Source organism: Thermobia domestica, chromosome 9, assembly GCF_964235325.1.
Source record: "Thermobia domestica chromosome 9, izTheDome1.hap1.1, whole genome shotgun sequence".
Classification (NCBI taxonomy): Eukaryota; Metazoa; Arthropoda; class Insecta; order Zygentoma; family Lepismatidae; genus Thermobia; species Thermobia domestica.
The window spans coordinates 120,784,646-120,797,347 of record NC_137462.1 but is presented as its reverse complement, the minus strand read 5'-3'; the positions used below and the strand labels follow the sequence as shown (position 1 = coordinate 120,797,347).

Here is a 12,702-nt window from a genome sequence, read left to right as displayed (position 1 = left end):
CCTTCTTGCAACTGTCGTCTGTCTGACTGGCTTCCTTGTGTTTGTCATTCTTGTTCAGAATAACTGAGAGAACTGTATTTCAGGGCGAATGTGCTACTATTATCAACTTACAGACAGACAAGAACACAAAGAAGGGGTAATCCAAATAAAATCGACCAATTTCCAGGTCAAAGGTTGCTGACAAAATTTATTTATTTTTTATTTTATTATTATTATTATTATTTTTATTTTATTTATTTTTTTTTACCTAAGATTGTACCACATTCAGGGAGTTGAAATCGGGTATTCATTTATTTTTTACCCGCGCAGGTTTGCTTGTGGCAGCCATTTTGTATAGGCGCCTAAGCGTATTTCGCACTTTTCACAGGATTCCGTTAAACAATGTAACTTTTTACGTTTTAAAGATGATGAGTTCAAACCAAACCTACATGAAAGATAATGGAATGGACAACATTCTGTGTCCTGTGCACATTGAGACGTACTTTAGAACGTCGTGAAAAGAATCTCTGACCATTGACGTTGGAAACCTAGAAATGGCCATTTTGGAATGTACATTTTGAAACGAAATAAATAATACGCACCTTCAATTCTTTGTCTACATAGAGACTAGATAGTAAACAACGTCCCAAACAAGTTTCAGATCTGAGAACCGTATACTTGATTCTTTGGAAGTTTTTAAACTTTGTGAATTTTCGAAAATCGTGTATTGTTACCATCAAATAACTCAAGGGGGACAGAAGTAAAAAAAAATCTCAAATTTGCACAAAACAAACGATAGTTGTGCAGTAACAAGTAAGTAAAATTGCATCACTGGGACTTGAGTAGTTTCTGAGTTATAAATTGTTGCAGTGATGTGAAATTCACGATTTTAAAGGCTGAACAGATGTGCAGGTTTTGTGTTGATATAGTATCTCAGGCATATAATTTATCTATGTTTCATCAAAAGAAGTGCAGTGAAACAGCAAGAAATTCGAGATTTGCTACTTGTAAAAGAATTAATACCAGATCATATCATAGATTTGTACCTCTGACGAAAACACAGATCAGATGTTATGAATACTCACAATCAGATGAATTTAGTGATAGCAATACTTCAGTACTTCCCGAACACAGCAAGTTATTTGCATCTAATGATACCGCAGCCTGTATTTATGCCAAAAATCGTGGATTGGGGAACTGAAGACATCAGTCAGAAAAATAACGATCTTTTTGATCCCTCTTTCCATCCCCATGACCCAAGAACCTCTTTTAAACTATGTACGAATGAAAAAGTGTGAGTGCCAATCACTAAGGTTCAAAGGAAACACACCCAGAGTTCACAACTCCTACCGATCGTACTTTCAATTATCAGTGCCAAAATCTGTACACAAATTAGTCAATTATTTACCTCACTGATGTCTTAACAGCAGCGCTGTAGGCAGAAAAGAAATAACAGACAACTTTAGTTTTTTGTACAGTCCGCAGCAAAAAACCTGCAACATGAGCATGTAAATTTATTGTGAAACGATGAAGTCTTTTGCTCCAAAATAAGTGTGCAGGGGAGGACGCCGAGGTTTCTCTAGTGTGATTCGTGCTACTTAGACGTTATGTTGATTCCCTGTGCTGTTAGGCGTAGTTTCACAATAAACTTACATGCTCATGTTGCAGGTTTTTTGCTGCGGACTGTACAAGATATGATTCGTAAATTATGCATACTTTACCCATTTCTGTCGTGTTATTTTGACTTTTGATACAAAGTTTATATTCACTTCAATGGCACTTCATGATATTAAGTCCCAGTGAAGAAAAGCCTTAGAAACTACTAGAGTCTCACAAGGTACATTCGCGAAGTGTCCCCTCGGGATTCGTGTAAAATTGATTGAAATGCAAAGTTCTCCGCGGTTCAATATGTATTGTACTAATTTTAGCGGCCCATATGGGTATTTTGCATTTTTATGAGCCTTTATATATCCGAAATTCAATCATAAACTTCTACACCGCTCGGACACAATTGCTTTTAGTTTCTTTAGATGTGACTGGACATGTATGTAGGTATATGTAAAACAAACTGGATCAAGTATTGCTTCTCTGACACATGTTACACACCCCGTCCGCCATCTTGGATCCGTCATATTGAATTCAACTTTGGGTTTCTCAAATGGGAATAGGTGCAAGTGATACATCAAATTCATGTAAAATTTTCTCGAGAATTCACTGATGTAGTTATTTTTACCGTATCTTGTAGCGTTTGCCAAGTAGCACATGTTAAATGTCAGGCACTCATCGTATATTGAAATAAAAAGAAAGTTATGCCGGGCCTCGTGTATATTGTGCTAATTGCTGCAGCTTATACAGGGGAATTATACATGCATATGAGACTCCATGAACCAATTCTGTGAGCATAAATATACACGTCAATAAGCACACTGGATAAGGGAGTCATTTGTGCAGTCGGGAGATGAGCAACTCTAATTTTCAATTTGCCACACAACATTGTCGGGAGCATCAAAGAAATCACAAGCAACGGGGAATGCAGCTTTTTTTTCAGGCGTGCCTAATCATATTGTTGAATATTGGAGCATTGAACTGATTATGGATAAGTGCGTGCAGATTGATAATAGTATTACGGTTCTGGAGGTCTATATCAATATGATCAAGCACAATCCGCTCACAAAATCGCTTGGCAAACCTTTTCCATTGACGGAAAAAGTATACATCTAAAGGCCGGACCAACGACGTTGCACCAGGCGGAATGGTTGCTATTTCGACATGTTTATTCGTAAGTGAAAACAAATGTTGCTGATGGAGAGAAAATGAATCAAGGACTAGGCAACATTTCGATTCAACATTGGGAGAGAGACAATTATCCCGCCATTGTTCAAGAATATTTTTGTCCCCTTTACCAGATTTGGAACACGTTACATATACGTTTTGAGTTCGAATCTGTTTTTTTTTTTTTTTCCCAATGGGACCAAAGGCACCACCTGGTTCACGTAAAACAATAAGAAGAGGGGAAAGTAATTTGCCTTCCATGGAGACATGGGTTGAATTGTATATGAATGCGATATTCAAGATACCGAGTTTACTCCAACAATGGTGTCTATTTTACCCACGTGAGATACTGTGCGATCCCTATGAATCTCGTAATTGAATCCAGATTAGTCGGTATTTAGAATTTCAGCTGAAGAATAATTTCGGACGATTTTGTCTGTAAATTCAATACTAAATGTGATCGCCGAATTCTCAATTTCTTCATCTGATTCAGCATGTTTGTACGTCACATAGCGCGTCACCTTGCGAGTAACAATTTTATGAGCTGTCTTGAAATTCCAAATCCAGGTTGGTCCACCTTTGAAATCAGTTAACCCAAGTTCTCTAGCCTTTGCACATGCCCCATGGACAGCTACTAGATTATTTCTTACTTCTTGAAAATTAGACCCCACAAATTCTGATATGAGCTTCAGTTTTCCCGTTTAGTTCCTTGTTGATCATAATATCTCTGATACCGCGATAAATAGTTCATATCCTTCACTCTCTTAAAGTGGTGCATGATTGTTTTTAGTGAGCATCCTCTGTTTCTAGCTTCAAGTACATTTTTGACGTAATCAAAAGGAACACACACGTTAGCCTCATCGTCGTTCAAAGATTCATGAACGAGCTCTGTTTCAGTTACTTCCTCGGAAGGCATTTGCACTAATTCTTCATCATCCAGGATTTCAGTGATGCTGGTGTCTTCAAGTTTCTTGATTAAACTGGAAATAGTACTTGCAATAGCTCTTTCTTCATTACGTATTTCACATAATGAAGATGGTATATCGATCTGACGTAACACCTTACTTGCATCGATATTCACCGTATGAAATGCACACATACACACACACAAACACTTGCACAAGAGCATTCACAAACGAATTACAGGTCCTTAATTTCCTATAATATAAGTACAGCAGTACTTTTGGAGTCGCACACCCTTCAACCACACTAACACATTCACAACCTACTTCCGAACGAGCATATCACTTTTGCAAACAGGTCAGGAGGAGAAGTTAGAACCTGCGCTAGCAAACTTGACGGTCTGTATACAATAGATCAGTTAAGTCTCTCCAGGCATTTCGCGAATATACATTGCAGAGTAATATCACTTATTCTTACGTTTTTGTGTTGACAAATGAAAACAATTTCTAACTGGAAAAATATTGTACTGTAGGTATAAACAAACTATTTACAACATTTAATTTGTGTTATAATTTTAATTACATTTCTGTGGTTGATTTATTACTTCCATAATGTACTACATTATGGATGTGCGGTCCCTCGTAGCGTAGTCACTAACGTCCTCTCCTTCGGTGCGAGCGATACCAGGTTCGATTCCCGGTGGGGACACTCGATCGAAAAAGTGTGAAAAGTTTTCACAGGCCAGCCATGCTGAATGAGGTTTTCCTGGGTTTTCTTCATTTACACTAAGCAAATGCCGGGGTGGTACCTAATATATAGGTCCCAGGCCGCTTCCTTTTCCCCAGATACTGTGACCGCTGCGGGACGTCATTCCTCAAACGTGACGGGTTAACATGGGCATAGGTGTCGAAAGGCCAGAAATCTAAACTATAATTTCTATAATATGGACGCATTGTATTACGGTCAAAATATCTAACGTAAATCCAGATACAATTAGATCTGGTGAAGATCTACCATTTCCGTACTGACGTGTGTGTGTCTGTATGTAAGTAAGACCAGAGAATATTTCGTCAACAATAAATCACGTAAAAAAATTACATAAATACACAGGGCCCAGTTTCTATTTTGTTCAATATTCGTAAAATTTCTGACATTTAACACACAATAACTTGCAGGCGGCACAAGATACGGTAAAAATAACTACACCAGTGAATTCCCGAGAAAATTCTACATGAATTTGATGTATCACTTGCACCTATTCTCATTTGAGAAACCCAAAGTTGAATCCAATTTGGCGGATGGGTGCGTAACATGTGTCACAGAAGCAGTACTTGATCCAGTTTGTTCTGCATATGACCACATTCATGTCCAGCTACATCTAAAGAAACCAAAAACAATTTTGTGACCGAGCATTATAGTAGTTTATGATCGAATTTCGGAAATGTAAAGGCTTATAGAAGTGCGAAATACTCTATGGGCCGCTAAAATTAGTATAAAACACATTGAGCCGTGGAGAACTTTGCATATGAATTACTTTTACACGAATCCCGAGGGGACACTTCGCGAATGTACCTTGTCAGTAATGCAATTTTACCCACTTGTTACTGCACAACTATAGTCTATTTTGTGCAAATTTGGGATGTTTTACTCCTGTCGTTCCTGAGATATTTGATGGTGAAAATGTACAATTTTCGAAAATTCGCAATGTTTAAAAATTTCCAAAAAATCAAGTATATAGTTCTCAGATCTGAAACTTGTTTAGGGCGTTGTCTATTATCTAGTCTCTATGTGGACAAAGAATTTAAGGTGTCTCACTTATTTCGTTGCAAAATCTACATTCCAAAATTGCAATTCCTAGGTTTCCAACCCCAATGTTCGTAGCTTCTTTTCTCGACGTTCTGAAGCATATCTCAATGTGCACAGAACATGGAATATTGTCCATTCCATTATCTTCATACGGTTTAGGTTTGAACTCATTATCTTTAAAACCTAAAATGTTACAGCGTTTAATGGAATGCACTAAAAAGTTCAAAATGAGCTCAGGCGCCTATACAAAATGGCCACTATGACAAAATTTGCGCAGCTAAAAATAAATGAATACCCGTTTTCAGTTCCCTAAATATGGTACAAACTTAGGTAAAAAATAATAAAAAACTAAATTTTGTCAGCAACCATCATGGGTCGATTTCATTTGGATTGACCCAGAATGTAACAGATTGTTTAATATTATGGGAAATAAAAAAAAAAAAAAAAAAAAACTACATTACATACTATATTAAGTGCGATTATATGTGTGCATATGCAATAAATATACATGCATTATGCAATAACTGAGAGTTTTTTGATAATTTGACATGCCAGCAGACATGTTTGGAAGTTGTATTCACTGTAGAACGCCATAACAAGTATTTTCAAAAGAAAATAATGTAACCGTACAACAGTAAAATTTTTGCTTTGATATACTTTCAATTATACCATGGGCCAACAAACCATAAAACCTTCCTGGGGACTTCTCGGTACTGGGAATCTGTCATAATATAACGAATGAGCAAATCAATGAGAATAATTTTTATCACTTTTTTTTTTTTTCGATAGAAAAATAAAACGGAACATTGACGCAAATTCATACTCGTACTTCCATGAAAATAAATTTTTATGAACCCTGGAAAACTGTAAAATACATATTTCCTCTTCTGCTATTTGATGGATCAAGATGAAATTTTCAGTTTAAGTTGAACATAAAATAGGACACATAAATACATTTTATTATTCACCTAGTTTGCAGTGTTGCCACGTAATAACTAGAAGAATCGCGAGAAGGGACTTCTTAGAGAAATTTTCATAAATATCCTTCAATTAATTTTCCTTTGTACATAGAAATGTCCCGTTCATTACGTCAACTGTAAGCCTATACTCTTACAAATCGATCGAGGTATTAGTTGTTCCAGTGTTGCACTAACGGTCTGATCTACGGTCATTTAGAGAGATCCCATCGATGCCTGTAAATATACACGGGTGCTAAAGGGTTAAGGCCCCCCCCCCCCACGACCGAGGTGTTGCACTTATATGTTGACCAAAAATCATTTTTTGACTCTGAGGACCGTAAGGAACATTACTAATCAGTGGCAAAAGTTCTCCAGGGGAGGGTGGGGTTAAACCTCCTTGGCCCTTGGTCTAACAGTTTTGCAGCGACCATGTTCGGTAGTTTATCATTTTGCAAAATGGCCAGCAGATTGCTCTGTCCTTCAATGGTTTTGAGGTTCGGCCACAGCCAGTACTTTGGTCACGTAAGTTCAAGGAAAATGTAATGTGGAAGATTTAAAGAAAGAAAAAAAAATAATTTTTTCATTCAAGATGATAAGGTATGCATATACGTACGCACGTACTGTAGCCTGTATACACTACAGTATTCAAGATGAAGCTACAGTAATTGTTTAAAAGTGTAGTATGTACTGTATATGCACTGTGTGTACAGTATATGATGTTCATTGAAAAACGTAATTCTAAATTTTACTTAAATTTTTACCAATAAACACGTTTTAGGTACAGTACATACACTCGATCTAATCGTCTCTACTTTTTTTTAAAAAAACAAATATATCCTGTATTTCAAAAATTCTGGTAGTTCAACACCTTGCTGGCTGAGCGCGCACTGTATCTCGATTCTGCCGTAGGGACAACGACCATGATTTTTCGTTTATCCTCTTCCTACCCCGTAGTGTGAGATGATATTTTTGAACCTGATATTGAAAGCAACATACGACACGGTCGAAGATATACAACAAGATGTTCCAGTTGAAATCATAATTTACGAATTTCGAGACCAGATAAATACTAATAGTAAATACATACAATAGCGATATAGTGAGCTTTAATTATTTAACTCCGCCTGTCTTTCTTTGTGGTACGACAACTTGCGAGAGGATAAATAATCTCGACGCTGACGCCCCCATTAACACATCAATCAAGAACGTGTGTAAAATTTATCCAATTTTAATGAAACGTGATATGTCTGTTACTCCAATTTCAGGAAACAAGCCTGTGTTTTCGTGTTGAAATTTGCATGCATGCATACATAATATGATAATATTCCTGTCTAATTTCATTACAATTAGAAATATAAGGCATGATTCAGCATAAGTGTCGTGTGGTGTAACGTCATGCCAACACAGAACAGATTGCACGAGAAGCGCCATCTATAGGTCCTTGTAAAGTATGTTTATCACAGTTTCTAGCCAGCTAGTTGTAGTGTAAGAGTGGGTGCAGAATGAAGCGTGAAGAGTCAAAATACCTGAGCAAGGCGATAGGCAAGTTTTTCCAGAGCCAAAACGGCAATCGAAAAGCAACTTTAGAGCATTTCCGGAAGCAAGGTGTGCCTGACAGGACAACCCAGAGAGCCAGAAAACGTTTCGTGAATACTGGAAGCACTGATCTAAAGCCGTCATACCGACCGAAACCAAACACCAAGCTAGATGCAAGGCTCAAGAGACTATTGGTCCAAAATCCATCATGCTCAGAACGTGAGTTGGCAAAACGCGTGGGTACGTCGCAATCTACAGTGAATCGAGCAAAAAAGAGGCTTGGGATTGTCACTAGGAAGAAGCAGCATAAACCAAAGTACGTGAAAACTCAAGTGGAGCGAGTCAAAAGGGGCACAAGCAAACCCTACAAGATGAGTGTTCCTAGTGGCGGAGAACATTTTTTTGTAATGGATGATGAAACATACGTGTTCGCGGATCCCAAAGAAACGGCTGGAACTCAGTACTATAGCTTAGTTCCAGGACATGCTATCCCATACGAAGCTCGAGTGCAACAAAAAACGAAATTTCCAGCTAAATACTTGGTTTGGCAAACGATTTCTGAAGACGGTGATGTGTCCGAACCATTCATTACAACCGGTACCATGAACCAGAATATATATAGAGAAAAGTGCATCAAGAAACGTCTGTTGCCATTTTTGGGGAAGAAGAGGACCATGGGTAATGTATTATTTTGGCCAGACCTGGCAACTTCACATTATGCGGCTACAGTGACCAAGCTTTTAGAGGACAACAACATCAACTTCGTTCCCAAGAACATTAATCTCCCAAATGTGCCCCAAAATCGACCTATCGAAAGATATTGGGCACTATGCAAGGCTGAGTATAAGAAAAGGAAGACGCCTCCAAAGAATTTGAATGGTTTCAAGCGCGTGTGGGCAACCATTTCCAAGCGAGTGGCAGAAAAGTCCGGAAAAGGCTGTTCATGAGGTTCCGCAGCAAGCTGGTGGAGACCTACAGGCATGGACCCATTTCAACCAAGTTGTAACATTTTCTTGCAGCGTTTTGTACCTTCTGTTCGTGCAAGAAAGAATAAATAGCTTATCGTGAGTATGGCGCTTTCTATCTTGATTACAACTTCGCGACACTTATGCTGAATCACACCTTATAGTGTATAGTTCGTTTAGGGCTTCTTAATCTGCTTCACAGATTGGGGTTGAAGCTTTTCAGGGATAAGAGGTAAAAGGAGCCAAATTCATGTTAACTTAGAAGTTTCCACGATATCTCTTGTTATATATATATATATATATATATATATATATATATATATATATATATATATATATATATATATATATATATATATATATATATATATATATATATATATATATATATATAATCGCGAATATCAGGTTGTCTAAAAAGTGTTGAGCCTTTCAAGGTCAAAACTGAGAAAATATTTTTATGATTTAAAAATAACATTATGACGCCATGTAAGCACCATTTTGTTCGATCACCTTCATTTTTCCAGCAACACCATAATTCTGTCGCTATAGAACTTTCGTGGCTTCTGGTCAAAAATGATACGTGGTTTTTCATACCGGGGTACGCCTCTTTTGAAACTAACTTAACACCATTCAGGAAGCTATGCATAAATGATAGTATGAAAGTCCCAGTTCCGCGCTATACGGATGTTAAATCGCGTCAAGTTTTCTTAATTTCTGACGAGTAGTTAAAGATGTATGCGATCTGGCGTTGTCAGTATGGTATACGACACCTTTTCTGTTACGACTGTTTTCTTTTTGATTTATTACTATTGCTTACCACTCATGCTATTTATAATAGTCGACAGTACAGGTTTGAGTCTATCGTTCTAACCGGCGGCAACAGTCTGATGTACGATGCCAGCAAATGCCTAGCATAACTTTCCTGGAGTCAGGTGGGCTTTGGAACAAATTGTGGAGCTTCTCTTCGCCTCTACCGTGATCTTTTTCGCACTTTGTTGTCATAGGTTATTCACTTTTCATCACTCGTGATCAACCGCTTTAGAAGTAGCTAGGGTTCACTACGTTTCAGTACGGGTTCGCAGATAAAAATTCGACCGAGTAAATATTTTTAAGTCACATTATTTACACTCAAACGTTCAGCTTCTTTTAGAAGTTAGCTTTCCCCAAACAGTTTACGAGTGTTTGGTGGTGATGGATGTTTAGGTCATTGGCGATGTTACGATTGCTTACTTGCCGGTCTTGCTCGACTTTTGACAGAATATCATCCACTTTTGCTATGATTAGTTGCTCTCTGCGAAGAACGTCTTGGACATCGAAATTTACACAACGAAAGCGACTGAATCTTCCTTTGGTTGTTGCTTTTGATAACGTATCTTGCCCATAAACAGCACAAATTTCTTCACGGTCCTGAGCAGCATTTATGTCTTTATCGAAACGAAATTGTAAAATGTAGCGCAATCTTGTGGAGAGGTCTCGTTATATTTACGGTGCAATACCTTACGTCTGATCCTAAGAATTCCAACTCTTTTCGCATGTCTACTAGGTTCAACTGTCAGCTGTCGACTAACGTTAGAACTGATCCGCTGCGACTAAATACCCTAGATTTGGGACACTAACGCTGTCTCGTGCGCACAAAAGGCTCACTACTTTTTAAGACTGACTGATATTTTGTTTAATGTTTACCAATTATCCCTATTGTTCAGAGTTGAAAACGGGTAAGAACTTATCTTCAACCTTTAAATATTTATTCCATGCTAAATTACTTAAAAATTCTTCGACATGAAACCCATAATCAGTATTTCTACAAAGACTGTTTACAGAAAATATGGTACCGTAACATAACGTAACGTAACGAACAAGATAAATTTAAAAGGCTGTTAAATCTCTAATGTAGAGAAGTTCTATAACTTAAGTCAACATTTTTATATGTAAAGAAGTTCTATAACGTATGACAACATTTTTATATTCTATATAAATTTTTAGTTATTCTGACAATTTAAATTGTGTAATTATAAAATGAGATTTTGATGAAATTTCTAAATATGAATAAAAGAACTCAACACCCTGCAGCAGCCTTATTCTTATTTGAATTGCTTGCAAGTAGATTTGTATTTTTTACGTATTGTATAAAAAAATCTGTGAGAATTTGTTCACGAAAATGTTTACAAAACTATTACATTAAGTATAACATAGGTAGGCACGCCTTTGAAAGTATATCCTTTTATATGCTCTGTAATACTGATCTTAACAACAGTATTCTTACATATAATAATGTGTTCACTTATTTCAAAATCATTAATTCAAGTTTTTGTCGGAATAAAAAAACACACACGAAACTAATAACTAAGTTGCTAAAAATATAAGGAACTGACTATCAGGAATTACATGAACTTCTAGAATTCATAAATCAGAACTCCATCGATGCAGTTTTCAACAGGGAATATACACAACGTAATTTCACTTCTAATAGAATCTAATTGTTGTCAGCAACTTTTATTTGCTTTAAATAAAATTACAAACAATTTCTTTTCTTTAGATGTCACTTAAAAAATCTGCTTCGACTCTCGAGCCTATATTCATTTATTTAAATTGCTTATTACTTTTAAAGAAATACTGTTGATTGAACTGTCACACCTATAGATTATTATGACAATAATAACATACATGGCTCATATTCATATTTAAACCAGAATGAAAATTTATCTTTAAAAATCCAAAGTTATTAGTCTATTAACACTGCTACAGTTCTTACCATGTTCGGTAAAATTAAATAATGGAGGCAGCTCTCGTCCGTTAGGAAGTCTAGTATTAGACTCACGCAATTCATCGAAAAAGGTATGTGCACAGGCCTGAAGGGGTGAAATACGTGATGAGGGTGTATATTCCAACAGTCTTGACACCAAGTCAATGGCTTCTGGGGGTGTGCGTGCTCGAAACACCTAGACGAAGAGATAAAGTAATATTTAAATTCTATTTTACTTATGGATAATCAAAAACAAAACAAAACAAAAATACTGAGATTGAAAATAAAAGCGCACTCGTATCGATTAAAAATATTAATATAGTTCATAACATGCCAGAAAAGATAAATACGAAATCTTTCACATACGTAAAAGAATCTTCGTAAGATCAAACAAATAGTTCAATGTTTCCATTGTGTACTCACGAAAAATTCATACATAAATATGTATATTTAAATCAAAGAAGAATTAAACCAACAATACTTAAAATAACTTGAGACAATGCCGACACAACACATCCAATAATTTAAACTTAGTACCTATTATTAAATAATGCAAAGAAAATATTATATACTACTGGTTTATTTACTCTTACAGATTAAAAATAACCAATTAACTGTATCCGACAGTGAATTTATTGACATTTTCTGGTATAAGCTTTTGAAAAGTTATTTCTTCTCAAAGCACACGCATTTATTCTGATCAAATAGAAAGTTGGTAAGTTTCTCTTTCCAATCTTTCTTTTTCCCATTTTTAAAATCACTCCTTTATGGGCACGTTGCAGTACAAATATTTCAAATGCTGGAACATACAGGGCTCCTACAAAAAAGTGAAGATCGATTTCCCTGACAAACTCTTGAGTATAAATGAGAAGATATGGGGTAAGTTCTATCATAAAAATTTTTTACGGCCTCTTTCATCCCCATAGCCATCCAACACACACCTTTAATTACCATTTACATATTTGTGATGTTCAATATGAATAATTGTTAACATTTAACTACATAATAAAATATACATGATACAGCAACACATACC

At 36.3% G+C, this 12,702-nt stretch overlaps 1 protein-coding gene across 7 annotated transcripts in view; it reads right to left on the bottom strand.

Annotated features, from left to right (window-relative positions):
• sgg (glycogen synthase kinase 3 beta homolog shaggy) overlaps positions 1-12,702 on the bottom strand; it is a 241,100-nt gene that overhangs the window by 10,398 nt on the left and 218,000 nt on the right. For all 7 annotated transcript variants that reach the window (XM_081771792.1, XM_081771793.1, XM_081771794.1 and 4 more), the window contains one exon: positions 11,676-11,862. In XM_081771792.1, coding sequence (XP_081627918.1) covers positions 11,676-11,862 — 187 coding nt within the window. The remainder of the gene's footprint in view (positions 1-11,675; positions 11,863-12,702) is intronic.